At 46.6% G+C, this 18430-nt stretch overlaps 1 protein-coding gene across 2 annotated transcripts; it reads right to left on the minus strand.

Moving 5' to 3' along the window:
- Nucleotides 1–1068: 1068 nt before the first annotated feature.
- On the minus strand, nt 1069–18025 carry GGNBP2 (gametogenetin binding protein 2). Of its 2 annotated transcripts, none has more exons than XM_014881205.2 (14): nt 17971–18025; nt 17155–17285; nt 13312–13392; nt 11438–11691; nt 10734–10832; nt 8138–8251; nt 6453–6656; nt 5312–5486; nt 4251–4445; nt 3549–3699; nt 3180–3305; nt 2945–3096; nt 2315–2563; nt 1069–1736 (listed from the first exon to the last, which is right to left on the minus strand). In XM_014881205.2, the coding sequence occupies exons 2-14, from the start codon at nt 17245–17247 to the stop codon at nt 1533–1535; spliced, it is 2097 nt and encodes a 698-aa protein (XP_014736691.2). In that variant the 5' UTR covers nt 17248–17285; nt 17971–18025; the 3' UTR covers nt 1069–1532. The 2 variants fall into 2 exon arrangements, with proteins under 2 accessions (XP_014736691.2, XP_014736690.2); XM_014881204.2 differs by having other exon boundaries at nt 6447–6656.
- Nucleotides 18026–18430: the final 405 nt, after the last annotated feature.

Consider the following 18430-nt stretch of genomic DNA (forward strand, 5'->3'; position numbering starts at 1 on the left):
CCACCGGGGACACGGCCGGGACACGCCCATGGGCACGGGGACACGCCCATGGCTACCGGGGACACGGCCGGGACACGCCCATGGGCACGGGGACACGCCCATGGCTACCGGGGACACGGCCGGGACACGCCCATGGGCACGGGGACACGGCCAGGACACACCCCTGGGCACGGGGACACCCCCCTGGGCAACTGGGACATGGCCGGGACACCGCCCCCGGGCAACGGGGACACCCCCCTGGGCACAGGGACACGCCACTGGCTACCGGGAACGCGCCAATGGGCAACGGGGACATCCCCTGGGCAACCGGGACACAGTCCTAGCTACCGGGAACATGCCACTGGCTACCGGGGATACCCCCCTGGGCACGGCCCTGGCTACCGGGAACACCCCCCTGGGCACGGGGACACGCCCAGGACACGCCCCGGACACCAGGGACACGCCCCCGGACACAAGGGACACGCCCCCGGACACGCCCTTGGGCACAAGGGACACGCCCATGGCGAGCCGCCCTCCGAGCGCGGAGCTCGCCCCAGATGGGAAGGCGGGTGGGGTTTGGTTTCCCCAGCATGAAAAGGCTCGGGGTGGATGCAGGGAGGGGAAAAAGGGGTGATGGTATTCCCTCCTCAGGGCAAGGGTGCTCAGATAATTCCCAGGAATGTGTGAGGAAATGGATTGATTGGAACACAAGAGACAGAAGAATTGAATTGATAAAAGGGTGGGATGTAACAATGCTCCCAAAACGGCCCAAGCTGCACCTTCCAAATCCAAACCCTTCCCCAAATGGTGCTGACCTCACACCAGGATTTCCAGAGCACAGCCCCTGCCAGCTCCCTGCCAATCCCTTATCCCAGCTCCTGGCACCACAACAGGCACCTGATACCGAGCAGTGCCAGGCTGGGATGGTGCCACCTGTCCCTGCTGGGCTGGCAGCAACTCCACCATCCCCAAACCACATCCCTGGAGGGACACAGAGCCTGATTTCCAAGGATTTGTCCTTTCCCAGACCACTTTTCCCCACCTTACCCCCACCTGAACACTCCCAGTACAAACACAGACACCCACCTCTACTCTGCATATTAATAAATATTCTTTATTTAAATTTTTGCACATTGCGCTTTAGCATATTACATCCAAAACATTTTGCAAATGGATGTCTACTTTGTAAAATCTTATATTCAGCTCCTTGTCATTCTGTACAGAATTATAGGTACAACATTACTTTGCCACTAGTTTGCTTTTTGTAAGTCTCACAGGAAGAGAAACATTGAATGAAAAGAGATGGCTTAAATTAGAAGAGAGGCTTGCACAGCTACTCAACTAAAGATACAAGCCTGGAGAAAGAACAAAATTAAGGAAATCACCTCCACCAGCCTCCCCCCGAAAAAAAAAAAAAAAAAACAAGGAAAAAAAAAAAAAAAGAATCACATTAATTTAAGATAAAATTTTGCCGTAAGTCACTAAATTAAGTTTGGAAGGAGAAGGCGCAGTAGTCATCTCGAGTTTCAGTGACAGACAGGGTTGGACTGGGCTCAGTTGGCTCCAGCTGTTGCCAGCCAGCTGTTGCAGACGGGCCCCTTGTGGTCGTTGAGGCGACAGTACTTGTTGAACTTCTCCTTCAGGTGCTGCCTGTACTGCTCCCGGTTGCTGTAGAAAGACTTGTTGTTTGCCATGAATGATTGGATTTCATCCTGGGAGATGAACAGTTCCTCATCAGAAGTACACTCTGATTCATCCTGCAAATGAGAATGGGGATTTCAGAGCTCCAGCACTGCCCTCCTGTGCAGCACATCTGTCTCCAGGCTGCCCTGTCACACCAGCCCAAATCCCAGCTGCCTGATCTGGACACCCTGCTCACACAGGGCTCTGCTGGGCCGGGTGAGAAACGGCAAATTCAGTCATTAAATGGATCCAAATCCACTTCAGTCTTAGCACGTTGCCATGGGAAGAGGATGGATTTTATTAGAGGGGTTTGGGGAGAGGGAGAAGAAGGAGAAGAAGAAGGAAGCAAGCTGCCCAAGGAGCCTGCAGTGGGAAGTAACATTTGAGGCCTGAAGGCAGCAATAATGCTCACTTCACATTATGGAATAATGCAATCCTTGACAATGAGCACTTGCAACACAAGTTCTTTCACTGCATTCCAGTGACAATTTCTCCTCCTCTGCAAAGCATTCAATTATAAACTTCTCAGGGAACGTGCACAAGGAACTGAACAGAACATTGGGACTCAATTCCTCACTGGGAGTTGAGCTCTCAGCCCCTAAGATTAAAGCAAGATGCTCCAACCTTAAATTAGAAGGCGGTGGTTACTTACAAGGAGTTCCACTAAGCTTTTGGCACCTTTTCCAGTATCAGGGACAAGTGACATTTCTGTAGGTTCTGCAAACTGTGACACATTTTTCATATGCTCAAACCAAGGCAACTGCTGGCCGCTTTTGTCTGCACTACAGCAGCTCTCAGCGTGTGTGTCTTTGGTCTTGTCACGGTGAAACTCTGTGTGCGTGAGATTTCCTGAGGTCTCTCTGCTCCCTGCATCTGCCAGACAGCTCCCAAGCTTCTGAATCTGAAAGGGAAAAGAGCCTGCAGTGAACTGCCAGCAGTGTTTAACACGAGGCATTCGAGTTTGAGATGGAAGCAGAAGGAAAAGAGGAAGGTTCAAAGGTGAGCGAGGGTAGATATCTGTATTTAAATGTGTGCCTGGGGAGCTGGGGGTGGCACATTCACTGAGAGTGAGTTAAAGTGCACATGCTTAGGGAACATAGAAGAGACTCCACCACAACCCACTCTAGGAAGGAGCTCAATTCCAAAACTTGGGATGACAAGGGAACAGGAGACCCCTGTTGTCCCATTTTCAGCGTAAATCTCAATGGAATTGAAAACCCTTCCGCAACTACTTCCAAACGTAAGCATTTAGAGAAGCATCTGGCAGAGCCGTGTTCCTTACATGGTCGTTCTCACACTTCAAGGCTTTACTTTTCTTTTTCTTCTTTTTGTTTTTGCCTTTTGTGTTACTCTCCTCTGCATTAGCCCAGCACTCCACACAGCTGTCTCCATCCTCCTCCTTGTCGTCGCAGCGATGGACGCAGGCATCGTCCCCTGCAAAACACAGCCAAGTTTCTTTTGAGATGCTGCAAGCTCTGAGGATATCAAGGCATCATGACTCTTCTTCCCAAACCTACCATTTTCATCATGGTTGCAGATGCCCTCAGTGCAGGCCACGTCCGAGCCCTCCCGGGACCCCGTTTCGCTGCCCTCCATGCTCGAGGAATAGCCACAGTCGCTGCCAGTACAGTGTGGAGATAAACCTGAGACAGAGGCCAAAATTACTGCCATCTGTAGGAACTGCTGCACATCCTTTACTTATGCCTCTAACAAGAAAGAATTCAGAGAACCCCAGACAGGTTTGGATTGGAAGGGTCCTTAAAAATCACCTCGTTCCACCCCCCTGCCACGGGCAGGGACTCCTTTTTAAAAACAAGTGACCACTGTTCACCCCATGAATGGCAAATGCTTTTTAAAAATGAAAAATGCTAAGACATTTGACATACCTTTCTTGATTTTAGGTGAGCCTAATAGGGTACCACTACTAGGACAAGTGCAAGAAGTGCTTTCATTAGTAACAATTACTTCTACACAGTTGTTGGCTTCTTCGGTGCTACCACAGGCTTTGCAGCTGCTTTCCATGAAGTTTGAGTTCTCCTTCAAACAGAAACAAAAAAAACTTGCAGGCACTGAAAGCAGCTCAGCCAGCTTTTTTATAAAGGATACTCTTCCCATGAGAAAAACCAGTTGACACTGACTGATAACAGCATTGCTTAGAATTCTTCACAAGTACAACACAACTAAACAAAACCCCAACCAATTTACCTTGACCCACAATCACAGTCCATTAAGGTCAGCCAAGAGATCCTGAATAATAATTGCACTTAAAAGATTCCCCCTCTCCAAAAAAATTCAGTGGTAATTGTCTACAAGCAGCATTGGAACCCCCAGGTTCTGAGTGATCTTTAAGAAATCACAGTTGAAAAATAACCTGGCATAACCTGAACTTGAGATTTAGGATTAAACAAAACCCACCTCACTAAAGCCCAAAAGCTAAGGAGCACCAGGTAAGTACTTTACAAAGGCTCTGCTCATCTGGAATTAAATTCCATCAGGGACCAAAACACACTAAAATCCCTCAAGAATTCTACCATGGAACAGTGAGCTGATGGATGAAGCCCCAGAAAGCCCCAGCTACCCATGTTTACCTTTGCCTGATTGATTTCCTTCTCCTCTGCTGCCTGCAGAGGAGCAGGGATCTCACACACACATTTATTTTTCCGTCTGTTCTTCCGCTTTTGGCGTTTCTTCTCTTGTTTAAGTTCTCTCACTCTCTCTTCTTCTGAAAACTCTTCACAGAGCTGCTCCAATCGACTAATGCCCTGCACTTTTTCCACAGCCATCTGTTTACAGAGGTTAAATCCACAAGTTATCACAATTCAAGCTTTTGCATTTATAAAAAAGGAGAAGGGAAAGAGCCAGAACCGAAGTCCCAGTAACATAACCATTGACTACAGGAGGAAAATGCCCACCCAGATGCAGTCACTTGGTTTAGATTGCTGGAAACTCATGTGTGGGGGAGATCTGGGTTGCACCCATGGCTCAGATTGACATTTTTCAGTGAAGAGTTGCAGATTTTGATTCATTATTGGATCTGTGATACTCTGATCCTGTGGGAGTAAAAAAACTCCAAGAACTAACCAGCTCAATGTTCCATTATGATCTTTCCCAAACTGACTTTCCTCCTCCTTCACTGGTGTTTCAGAGAGAACAGTTATTATGAATGGAAGATGAACACAACAAAAAAGATCTGTGTCATATAAACTGGCAATTAATATTAAGTATTGGTTAAAGGAGCTCTGTCTGAAGCTCAGGATCCCACAGGATCAGAGTGCATTTGGAACAAGCTGAACACAAGAGTTTGCAACCACTTTTGTAATTCAAAAGCACATCCTCCATTTTTACCCATAAACCAACCAAAAACTGTTGTAGCCCGAGCTACTTTCAATGCAATCAGGTAGAAAAACAGAATTAATAACACAGAAGGTTCAGTGCACTGTAATGGGCAGCTTGAAAATAAAAGCAAGCCTCGATCTTTGCTATTCCAGTTTATTCCACATGGGAACACACTCCAGTTGTGCTGTGCATGGAGGGATTGACTGTAACACCCTTAGCACTCCTTCCAGCCCAGGGTTAGAAAGCAGAGTGACAATGGGCCCAGTTTCTGCAGCAATTCAGACACAAGTTGGACAAAATTGGATGTTTTTACCTCAAAGCTCTTGCGTAAAGCATCAACTCCCAGGTAGAAGAGCATCTGCCACGTCTGCTCCTCAGCCCGCAGCTTCTGCCAGATCCGGTGCAACCTCTCGTAGAGGTGGATGCCCAGGCAGGTGAGAACCTCCTCCTGGGCTATGTCTATTGTCTTGGCGTGCCTCTCTCTGCGTCTGGGGGAAAGGGGAACCAAAGCACAGCACTGTTAGAGCAGCTGGAAGCCAACCAAGGGATCAAAGCAGGGCTGCCGTGTTCTCTGGAGGTGCAGGTGCAGCTGTGTTTGCAGGAGCAGCCTGGCAGGGCTCTGCTGTGCTGCATGCAGATGCAAAATAGAAAGGAACAGGTCAAAGCCACCACTGTGAAGCAGCATTGTGCCTTGCCACCACCTCTGGCTTCAGGTGCCACATCCTGCTCTTCCTAGGAGGGATGGAGTTTAAATGCCAAAGATGCATTCTTTTGTGTCCTAAAATTTGCTGGAGTTGACAGCAATTATTTCACCATCAGTCAGCTCAAGCTGAATAAACACAGAGGGAATTTTGTACATTACTTACCGTGCAGAGTACAAACATTCAGTATTAAGATATACATTATCCACCTATTATCTGTCAATCTGGTCAATCTGTTATGGGACAACTACCGTGAAAGGATTTACCCTCCTCATTAAACTGTTATGACTGAGCTTTAAAGGTATTGAGGGTGATCTTTAATATCACTTCCAACTCATTCTATGAGCTCAGAATTCTCCTTTTCACCGGTAGCTTTTAAGATGCTTTAAAAAGGCTCAGAAATACACAAATGACAACAAAACTAACTTGAATACTTGGCATTTGGCAAAACTCAACCAAGGCTCTCTTTCTATTTCGCATATTTGAACACCTCAGTGGACAAGCAGGGAGTGAACAAAGACACTTGGTAACTTCTTCCTTCCAAAGCACAGCTGAAACCTCCGAAACGCTCAACTCCGAGCCTGCACCGGGGCTAACAGATATTCACAACCACGAGTCCATCACACGGCAAAGAGGCACAAAAAAAAAATAAAAAAATAAAAATAAAAAAGCCACTTTGGGCAAAGACATTGAAGAGTCAAATAAAGAAGCAAAGCGCTAGATAGCCCACTCTAGCCAATTACATACTCATACCCTCCTGCGAACTCGGGCTCGGCCCGGCCCAAGAGGTGCGCGATGAAATCGGTCTCGCAGCACACGTGGATGTGACGCTCGTGGGGGCAGCAGCGCAGCCCCTCGTACAGGGCAGCACAGTAACCCTTCTCCTTGCTGCAGTCCAGCTCCCCGATCAGGATGTTGTAGGCACGCAGCACTTTGTTCTTGCAGTCGGTGCAAAACCTTGGTGGGAGGGGGGAAGCACAAAGTCAGGCTCGGGGAGCACGAACGTGGTGACGGGTGTGAATCGGGGCACGGGAGCTTCACAAAGTGTGATTGTTGTAGGATTTTGGTTGTTATCCACCTAAACTGACCATCAATTATCCCACCTGCTCCACATCACTAACCTGGATATATCAAACTTCCATCCTCCAAAGCGAATCCTTGATTTGAAAAAATTCCCCCACAGAATTCAACTCAAAGATCAGAAATCTCAACAGTGCAAAATCCCCCTCTCGAGTAATCAACCACATCACCTTCTAGCAATTCTTTAAAGTGTACTCAAGTGAGTGATAAGAAATAAGACAAAGTTTCCTCTGGTGCCTGCTGTACAAGAGTGATCCTTGTTTCCACTACAAACATATTTTGAATTATTAGATTGTTTTGCTGATGGCCAAACGAGGGTTATTTATAACACAACGCACTCATTTTAAACATGTGACAGCTCATGTGTGACAGGAGTACACTTATAATTAAAATACAAGCAAATTAAGCTCATTCTGTGTCATAAGAGGAGTAACCTTCAAGAGGCCACAAGATCTCTTGCTGGATGAGTCTAAAAATGCAAGTCACACAAGCTGCTCACATTTCAGCTCACAAAGCTGGCTCCCCATGCCAGCTCTGCATGGTGTTTTTTCCCTTTCCTGGTGTCTCCAACAACTTGACAGCACTAAGTCAAATCTATTTTGCTGTTAGAGCTACGATACCTGGCTGCTCTCTGTGGTGGAAGGAGAGAAAACAGCAGTATTATTGCAGGTTAGCACCAGGAAAGCAGCCAAGGCAGTGTTTAATGTCACAGGAGATTAAAGTTATTTTGTTTCCAAAGTGTTATTTCCACAGCACCTCCACCCCCGCGCCCATCTGTGCCCCCACAGTTGATATCAGAACCTTGAGACTGCTGGAAATTAAAACTTTTCAATCAGCACGGCAGGTCCTGTGCACATGCAACTATAATTTAATGGTTTATTTCTGCCCTGCAAGAGAAATTTAACAGCACCAGGCATAAACAAGTGGTTAAAAAAAGTGCTTTAAAGGCAACACCAAGACTAAAATCTGCTTGTACTAGAGCAGTTCACAGGATTTTGAAATGGCACATGTGCCCTGAAAGCCTAAAAACAGGCACAGCCCAAGAGCAGTGGAAGAGTGAATGAGAAAACACAATTTTTAAACATTAAACTGTAAATCATAATTTAATCTTAGCCAAAAAAATTAAAAGCAGCTATGACTTCACCACAGCTCTCCACGCTTTCCCTTTCATTAAACACAATATTTCACCATCTTTGTCTCACCAACCATCCCAGTGCAGCCTGGCAAAGCCCCTCATCACCACCAAGCTGAGATCTTCAGCTTCACAAGAAAAAAAATCCTCTACATTTTGACCATTTTGATCTCCCAAAAACGTGCATTCCTCAAAAAGGCAGGTGTGGTTTGCTCCTTTCACATACCTGTGTTTCCTTAGGTAGGTTTCTAACGTTTCTAGGAGACAGCTCGAGTCAATCAGGACCACTTCATCCCTGCACTCCTGGGACATGAGCTCCCACACATCCATCCAGCACCCCCTGCACAGAAATGAGACACAAAAATTTTCATTTTCCTCCTGGGGGTCAGCAAAGAAGCCCAGCAGAGCCTCATTTTTTACCTGACTGCTCCCTGAGAAGGTCCATAGCAGAAAATGATGCTACACTTGCTCTCTTTCCTCTTCCTGTCTTCTCTACTTTTCTTAACTGCTCTTAATTTCTTTGAACTGAGTCTGCTACTGCTCCTTTCACTGTCACATAGTATTACCAAACATTTTTCAGACCTATAACACATATATTATCAGCTAGTTATTTTTCCTAAACAAATCCTATGGAAAATGCTGCTCTATTCCTTAATTTTATTTGAATTCTTTATAGGTTAAGCCTTAACATCTATGAAAGTTTGGGTGAGAACTGAGATGCAAATTTTGCTGTCCATGTTTATAACCCAGACTCAGAATGACTTCCTAATGTTACAGCTGCAAACCAGTTGTGATTTTTAGAATATTACTTTAAGTATAAACACATACAAGTTTTTATACTTGCCAGCTGAAGACAATTTGGTAAAATAACAACAACCAAAAAAAAAAAAAAAAGCAAAACAAAAAGACCCAAATAACTTTCACAAAAATGCACTTCAATAACAAGTCATGTTACTTACAGGCTTGTCTACACTTGACACTTTATCACAACGGTCATTTCTATCTTAGGGATATAACAGAGCAGGAAAATGGGAAGAAGCAGCCCTACTTGCTAATTTAGAGGAGTTTTATGTGCCATTACCCCATTTGCCAGGTCATAGGGCTTGCATTTAGCAAAGTTTCAAACACTCCGAGCCCCAAATGGAGCCGAGGAGCCAAAAGCCAGGCACGGACTGAGGACATCAAATAACCCTCGAGTGGCATTAGCTGCTTACATAACTCCTCTAATTAAAACACACAGCTCCAAATCAAAGCCCTTTTTGTGTGCAGGAAATGCCCAACAGATACAACTCATCTGAAGGGAGATTCTTGTAAAGATGTGGAGCAGGAGCTCTGCGTTGAGAGCAATCCGTGAAGTTTGTTCTGTGACAACTGGGTGCCTCCACTGCCCAGCCAGAGGCTGTTTGTGCCCACTGCTGGCAGATTTATCTGAATTTCTAATTTTTCTGAATTTCTGATACACTCTGCTCATTTTTATACAGAACAGAGGGGTTTCAGCTGAGGGAGGGAGTGCAAGTCCTGCTTCTTTAGCAAACTGCACTGCTTGTCCACAGGCCATGTTCTCTGATAATCCCAAAGTTTTACCTGCAGACTATAAAATATTGTTCTTCCTTATATTCCCTATTAACCTCCTAGCACTCAAAATACTAAGGGGATTTATTTCAGCATGAATTAAGGAAATAAAAGCAGCATTTTCCTTTCTATTCATTCAGCTTTAGAATTGTTCTACCTTGCCAAAGTGCTAACTGCAGGTTCCACAGCATCTGTTCCCACACAGAAAAGATTAAGCTTACTAAATATAAAAAAAAAAACCCCAAAATCCACTTTCAAGATGCTATGAAATTGCTTTATTTAAAAAATAAATACATATATATATTCACCCCTATACTTTCAGGATCTTGTGTAACATAAGCTTTAAACTAATTTAGTGAAAGGCCTGTAACCAAAATATAATAGAAGATAATGATTAGTTCCCAGTATCCTCAAGCAGCACAAGCAAAAATCAGGTGTCAAATTCCACATGCCTGGTTTCCCAGGGGATTTAACTAAACCCAGAGAGACTCCAATCTGCATAGAAAAATACATGTCCTGTAACTGAAAACCATGAGCAAGCTTTCACAGGTTGGAGGCTTAACTTGCAGCAGAACACAGCTGAGTAAAAAAAAAAAAGCTCCAGACATCCCAATTAAGCACAAGAGACTAATTTATTGGTCATCACATGAAAAAAATATATAAATAAAATGAGCCACCCCACAAACAAGAAACCTCCCTAAAATCCACAATAGATTTACAGGGAGTGTTTTTCTGCTTCACCAGCTGGAATAAATCATTTCAACTTCAAGACACAGAAATACATGCATATTGTTCAGTGGTGCATTCAAAACATGCTGTCACTTTTGAGAAAATGCATTTTATGGAGTTCCAGTTTTAACCCAGCATCCAACCACAATAAAGCCCTTGGTTAACAGTTGTGCAAAGCATTTTTAATAATCCCATGCAAAATGATGTATATTTATTTAGCATGTACCCTTTGACCTCAATGGGAGAAAATCTGCTGAGCAACCATCTAGGTCTAGAGCACAAAAACCAGTTTGTCTTTCTGAAGCATTGCTTGTATCAAAGTGCAGAAGCCATCCATGCCCTGAGCATGCCCAAAACTCCGGGTGCTTCTTTTCCTCTCCCCAACAACTATTTAGGTGTGCTACAATCCAACTGCTACTCTGGCAAACAGATCAGAGCATAAAAATTGATCTCAATGCTTAAAAATAAAGTCCCAATACTTTGCTTCCTTAAAATATTGTGCACATTAAACACAGACTTACCCCAAAGGTTTTGGTTTGTGTGTGTCCAGGGAGTGTAGTTGACACCTCTTGTTCTTCTTACTTTTGGGAATTGCATCAATCATGTCATTCAGCTTGGACCTATGAGAAAAAAAAGAAAGTGAGGAACTTCGTATTCTGAAAACCACTGGATCAGGTTACACTACCTCACTCTGCCCATCTCAATCTCCTCAACTCTGCACTAACCTTCCCTACTTTTCCTGCTAACTGGAGCAAGAAGAACGAGCTGGAAGGCCAAGGCACACAGTGCTGAGCACTCACTGTTTGCTCTGCTGACAGCTCAGGAACTAATGGCACTGGGGGATTTAAAAAAGTGAAACAGAACGTTTCACTTTCTCAGTGTTACCTTTCTACCCAAGAGCAGCAAACTTTAGTGGAAAAAATTAACACTTTTTTTTTTTTTACATGTCAATTAACGAGGCAAACACTTCTCTTCCAGAGACCATGAAAACCCCACAGCGCCTGTACCAGATAACGACAGAACATTAAATCTTGGCATCTTTCAACTGCAATCATGGCACTGCAGCTGGTGGCATCAAAGATTAGGTTTGCTTTTCTCCCAGTTTAGGCGACAAACAGCTGTAATGATGGATGCTGAAGATGAGAATGTGCTGGGACAAATCGGCGTGGCCAAGACGGCACCGCACACAGAGCGGGGACGGCACGAGCAGCTGCCAGACACTGACCCATGCACGTAGAAGAGTGTGTAAAGCTTCTTGGCATCAGTCATGCAGCTACGGGTGACTGAGAGCACCCCCTTGGGCCCCACGGTGAGGGGCTCCAGGGCAGGGTTCCCTGACTCCACCAGCTGCGAGAAGAGGCGCTCCACGCTGCGCCGGCAGCCCACGCACGGCACCAGCTGCGACAGCGCGCTCAGCACCTCCCGCGACGTCACCATCATGGCAATGTTCAGGTCCTGCTGCTTCAGCATGCTGTGTCTCTGCAAAAAAAAAAAACAAAAACACAAAAATCAAATCATTTAACACTCCTCTGTTTTTTGTTTGTTTTTTTTTTTCTCCTCTTTGTTGCCTCCTTTCACTGCAAACGCTGCTTTGGAATCAGCGTCCCAACCGGGAAATCCTTTTTCTCCACTTCCGTGCAGATGTTGTAGGAAAAGGTCTCACACACACCAACTGCTCACACTTGTTTTATCTTTGGCACATGGAAAGGAAATTTTATGGAAATCTCATTTGCCACCAACTTGCTCTGCTCAGACCACGACAATTCAGAAGTTATTTTTCCTGGAAGGCTAAATGCCATTTCCCATTACAATCCTACTAGCTGAATTAAAGAAAGCACACGTTACTACTCAGAGTGAAGCCTCTGACTTCAGTAGTGATCATCCAATGTCTGCTATTAATAGAACATTAATGAGAACACCTTCTAATATTGCTTATGTCAATAAATAGTTGTAGATGTGTCTTCTGGCCCCTGTGTCAAACACATCCAGGCACACATCCTCACAAAAAGCACATACCCTTCTAGTCCTTCTCCCTGCTGAATTACTGCCTTGGCTTCCAGCAGCACTGGGGTGCCACCAGCAGAGCTGTGCAGAGCAGAGAGCCCCTTCCTCACACCCCAACATACAAACCCACATTTGAGCTGTATCTGCACAGTGAGTGTCATGCCAGCAGAGTATTCTCTGTATTACTGTCACATCTCACAGTCAAACACTCCTCATGCACACAGGACTTGCCACAGCTTGTGGGGAAAGGAAGAAAAGACCACACAATACAGCAGAACTCACATGCACTGAAAAGACAAAGTGTTCTCAGCTCCTATGCAATATGGAAAGCAGAGGTACCATCAGGTAACATTTGAGGTTTGTGCTCTTAGAGGAAGGCCCATTAAATCATCTGCCAAGCACTATCACTCTGCAATAACCCTCCTTCCTGTAATTAATTGCAGGAGTCACAGCAAAGCAGGAACGAGCTATTTTCACAGCCCAGCTACACTTGGCATGCAGCACGTGTCTGCACTGCTGCTGTCAACCCTGAGCTGTGCAACTGCAGAGCAGCAAACTCTGCCCCTCTGGACATCAAGGGCCACCACTGCAGCTGCTACAGGTGGTACAGTGCTACAGCTGCCAGAATTTGGCACATCAGTTTCTAGGATTAAAGTTTCTGGGGCACCACAAAACCAATTCTCACTATCTATCTCTATAAAATACACCAATTGGCACACAAATTCTACCCTGGTACGGGCACTGATGATAAAAACCCAAATCTCGAGCAATCCACACTTCCACTTGAAAAGGCAGTTGTAAACTGCTCAGAAAAATACAAATCAAGATGTATTGAGAAGCTGTAGCTCCCACTGTAAGTTCTGAGCTCTCAGACAGGCAGCAATTACCTCCTGACAAGACAATGTGCAATAAATGCTGTGCAGTCCAGAGCACCACTGGACCCAGTGCACTTTGGTACCAATGTGTGACTGCTCCCAGGTGCTGACGTGTCTGAGCCATTCCAGGAGTCACAACCTCCTGCAGAAGCAAAACCACAAACCTGAGGAAAGCAAAAAAAAAAAAAAAAAATCTCACCTCTTAGCAAATATTATTTACCTGGATGAACTGTTTCAACTGTGTGCTGTTATTCTGATGTCCATCGAGGTTCAGCACATTATCAGGAAATTCCATCACCATCTACACAAGAGAGGAAAAACAACTTAAAGAGGAGCTTTCAGACAAAACAAACAAACAAACAAAAAAAAGTCAAACAGAGCATTGGTTGTTTTACTTTCTTGAGGGAAATAAGAGTGAAATTATGTTAAATGCTCATTCTTTTCACATAATTACTGGAGCTTGGGAAAGGATAAAAGTAACTGTTTCAGATAGTGAATGCTTCAGCAAAGTAATAAATGCTTCATTAATATAATGTTCTAGAGGCAGTTTATAAATGGCAACTCTTAAATAGCTGTTAAAAAGCGAAAGTTGCTAAATGGACCATCAGTATTTATATTATCATCTACATGACTCGAGACCCTGCTTCAGTTTAAAAAAAAAACCAAAAAAACTTCAACACACTGAGATCCAAAATGGACCCAACAGCTTAACTCAATTTATAAAGCTCTGAGGAAACAGTCACAACAGTTTAATGACAGAGTCGACTCCTCCAAAGGCTAATTTCAAACCATATTAACCCAACAAGGTACTCCAAGGCATAGTTTGCTTTGTGTGATTGCAGCTGCAACTCTCAAGAGGCTCAAAGCAAAATGTTAAGCCTACAGAACAATGTGATTACTTGTAAGTAATTAATAACGTTTCTTATCAAATTACTGAGAAACAAAGAGGGCAATTTCTTGGGAGGAGGCAGAAACCAGGAAAGTAACTTTCAGCCAAAAATCCAACGGTACAACACGGAATAAAATGAAAGCAACTAGAAAAATGTGTAAAGCCTCCTGGCTTAGCTCTCTTCTCTGTCCAAGCTGAGAAATAGAGAATTTGTCAATGTGAATACTGGAAGTTCACATTAAAATCTGAAAGACAAATTAACAACTCCGGTTAATAGCCCCAATGCAAATGAAGACCAAATAAAACTGATTCATCCCTTTTCCTCCTTCCACCTTCCCTCAGCTGTGAAGGCAGAATTCCCTGCTGCCTGCCTAATTGCCACCACTACCCCCAGAGAGCTCTCACACTCACTTTTCCAGGCACTGAGCACCAAAATAAACACCATTTCTCTGAGAACAAGGCACGATTTTGCTGTCCCGTGTGCCCCAATGTGAGCGTTGGCACAGCAGCCTTATCTGTGTGCAGAGCAGTGCCAATCCTAACCCTCAGCTGCTCTGCCAGCTTCCCCCATCCATGCACTTTCTGCTGCAGATTTGCAGCTTTTCCACATCACTAATGTGGTGTTTCTGTGGGCCACGAGCTACAAGCAAAAGTAAAAGCTCTATGTGCTAATAACAGAGATAAATCTGCTTATTTCTCCCCCCACCCCTCACCTTCATCTCCCACTATCAGACAACACCCTGAGGTATTTTGTACAACAGAGCAAAAGAATCAAAGACTAAATTAATTCATGTGTCTGATGAGATTTTATTAAGTGGTTAAACATCAACCACCATCACACCCTGAACTGGAAAAGGGGAAAAAAAAAAAAAAAATCCTGTAATACCACATCAAATGGAATGCCTTCTAGAAACCATAAAAGCTGCTTAAGAAATGAAAAGGGTTCAATATTGAAACCTCCTTTAATTTCTGGCTGAGCCAGAAGGAACAGGGAAATGTGGTGGTGAAGAATGCACCCAGGGCAGCAGGATCTCCCTGCACCTGAGCTGCTACAAAGCAACACCCCCTGAAGAGCACATGGGCCATCCACTCCTCATTTGCAACCATCAACTCACCGATTCCAGGTTTAAGGCACGGATTAACTCTTCCAGCTAACAGGCACAGTTGTTCCCATTGTTTTTAAAATTTGAGTTTTCAAAAGAGGTAAGAGAAGCCAGTTACTATCAATAACCACCATTATTTTTTGAAGATGGTGCTGCAGATGTAAAATTCTGTTTCAAAGACAGCTGCATGTCTTGTAATAGCTCTCATTAAGTATTTAAAAAATAAATTATAGATGACAGACAAGGAAGCTCAGAGTTCATTCACTGGCTTCTGCAGATTTTTTTTTTTAATAAAAGCCTCCAGAAACCACCTAGAAATACAAATAGTTTGTAACAACAGCAACAGAATGACAAAAAAAAATAAAATGGACACAAGGTAAAATTTTTTCATGGTGAGGATGACTTGCACTTGCATAAATGCCTTTCCTCCAGATGGATATAAAACTGATTTACAGCTAGAGGACCCTTTCAATCGTGAGGATGGTGTAAAAAGCAGAAGAGCAGCAACAACACAGTGCAATTACACAGAGTTTGGGCCTGGTGTTAAATTCTGGGACTAAATCACAAATGGAATTTTAGGTCTGCTGAAGTCATCCACCTGGGAGAGGCTGAATTTTCACTCTCAACTTATTACACACAACAAAAACAACAAGAGCGTGGCAAGTCTGCATGACACAAACTAATGGGTAATTTTTACAGGGAGTCCAGGAAGGAGTAAAAAAAAAATTAAAAAGAGAGAGAGAAAAATCCAAGAGCTTAAAACCACATGGAAAATGAATGGGCACAATAACTTTCAAGGTGTGGCCGAGACACCAAAAAACCTCAAACTTGCACTACTCCTGCACAGTGCTGGGTTTTCCAGGCCATCAGCCCCTCCAGGAGAGGAAGATGCTGCTTTGGACAACTTTAGGGGACAACTTTGCCAAATACCTGAACACAGTTAACCAGAGAGAAGCCAAAAATCGTGATGATATTTAATAAATTAACTATATGCCACCATTCCAATTGATCCAAACTAAAATACAGCCATAGGACTTCCTTCAAATGCAGCAAAACCACATGGGGCATGTCTGAAGACATTCAAGTTTTGTTCTAGAAGGTGGAAGAAGAGTTTGGGTTGGAAGGGACCTTGAAGATCACTGAGTTCCACCCCTCTGCCATGTGCAGGGACACCTTCCTTAGCTGATAAAACTCAGGGATTCTTCCATCTTAAACATTAAATCAGGAATTTAAATCACTCCCATTTTACAGCACTTAAAGTAACAACAGTTACTGTACCACTATCAAGAGAAATCAAATACGAATCTTTGAGATATCAAATTACACTAAGTGCAATATTATTTTCAATGCATTTTAATGCTTTAAGAATTAAAACAAAGAGCAACTAGCTAGTTAGAGAATTTTTTTCCATTTGCTCCGTGTTGCTCTACAATGCAATTTTTGAACCTTCCTCTAAACACACGAGGAGAAGGACCAGAAGCTGCATTTCGTTGATTTTTCCACTGAATCTTCTGGAAACGGCCAAACCACCACGTTTTCCAACGCACACCAACACCCTCGAGACGGGAACTCTCCGATTTGTTACATTTCTGCACACTCGATAAACGCCGACTTCAACGGCAAAGCTTTCGAAAACGCCTGGAGCCTTTTGTCGCCTGTTTTCAGGGCAGAAGAAGCAGCCGGTTCCAAGCCGGGCTTTCACGGTAACATGGCTCCCTTCCTTCCCAGCTGAAAAATGGCTTTGCTCCACCCTTGAGCACCGAGCCACGCTCGTGGCTCCGGCACAACTTGTGCACAAGGCCCCGGCACACAGCGATAACTCCCTCAATTATGCGGTTCGCCCGCTCTCACAGCCGGCCATCAGATAAAACAACAAAAAAAAAAAAAAAAAAAAAAAGTTGCCACATTCAGCTCTGTTAACCCCAAGTGTTGCAAAGTCCCAAAGATTAACGCTGCAGGAGCCCGAGGAGGAGCCAGCGAGGCCCCGGCCAGGAGGAAAGGCCCGGCCTTGGGAATTGCAACACGCGGGAGGCGCGGGCAGAGCGGGACGGGCCCGCAGTGGGGGACTCACCGTGAGGGTGTCATCGATGTACAGGGGGATCTGCCTCTTCTCGAAGGGGAACTCCTCCTCGCCGTCCCGGCACACCGCCACCAGCCGCGCCATCGCTGCTGCTGCTGCTGCCGCTTCCTCCCCGCTCCAGCCTGCGGGCGGCCCCGGCCGGAGGTAAACACCCGCCGCGCTTCCCCGCCACACTTTCACCAGCAGCCGGCACCCAGCCTGCGCTCCCCATCGCCTGATTCACCACGGCGAGCCCGGCCCACCCACCCCGCCGCGAGGGACCCGCGCGGGCCGGCAACGGGCCGGGAATGCGGCAGCGCACGGGGGGGATGGAGACCTCGGGGAGAGGGGGATGTGGAGATCCCAGTGCGGAGATGGGAGATCCGAGTGGGGATGGAGATGGGAGAGAGATGGAACCCGCGGGGGAAAATGGAGCCGCCACGGGGAGATGGAGCCGCCGCCCCCCGCCCGCCACCGGCCCAGCGCGGCCGCCGGGACCCGCCCAGCCCGGCGCGGCTCTGCGGCTCCTCCGCCGCCCCCGGCCCAGCGCGGGGGGAGCCTCCGCCTTGCCCAGCGCTGCCCCGGGCTCCCCGCGGAGCGGCTCCAGCGCCCGCCCCGCCGCCTCCCCGCGGGCTGCAGCCCGGCTCGCCCCGGCAGACCCACCCCTTCCTCCCGCTGCTGCGCGGCCTCGCCCGGCTCCCCACGCGGGGCTGCGATTACGGGAAGCAACCCTATGTGGCGAGGGGGACCCTATGCTACCTGCCCTACCCTCACCACCCCCCCTATTCCTTCCCAGCAGCGCTGCCCCGCGGCCGAGCGGGCCCTTACCGGCTGCTGGCGGCGCTGGGCGGCCCGGGCGCTGTGACAGGCGGGCGGCACCGCGGGTCCGGAGCCGCCTCCTCCCTGCCCGCCCCGGGGCCGCCCCGCCCCGCTCTCGCGAGAGCCGCGGGCACCGCCCGGACCCGCCCCGGGCACCGGCCTGGCCTTGGGGCCTCAGGGCCGCGCGGCAGCGATTGGGGCCGTGCCCGGGAACGGCCCCCGGTGGGCTCAGGAACGGCCCCGGTGGGCTCGGGAACGGCCCTCGGGCCCGGCCGTTGGCCCAGGGGCGTTGGGGGGTTACAACGAGCGCGGCCGGGCCGGGCGTTAGCGCGGGTAACAGTAGCACGGGCTGATAAAAACGCGTATGAACTCAACGCTCTGAGGCACGGGGAAAGGGAGGGGACTCTGAGGGTGTCCTGTGCAGGGATAAGCGTTGGACTCGATGTCCTTGGGGCTCGCGGAATTCTCC

The sequence above is a fragment of the Sturnus vulgaris genome, chromosome 21 (assembly GCF_052056855.1).
Source record: "Sturnus vulgaris isolate bStuVul1 chromosome 21, bStuVul1.hap1, whole genome shotgun sequence".
Taxonomy (NCBI): Eukaryota; Metazoa; Chordata; class Aves; order Passeriformes; family Sturnidae; genus Sturnus; species Sturnus vulgaris.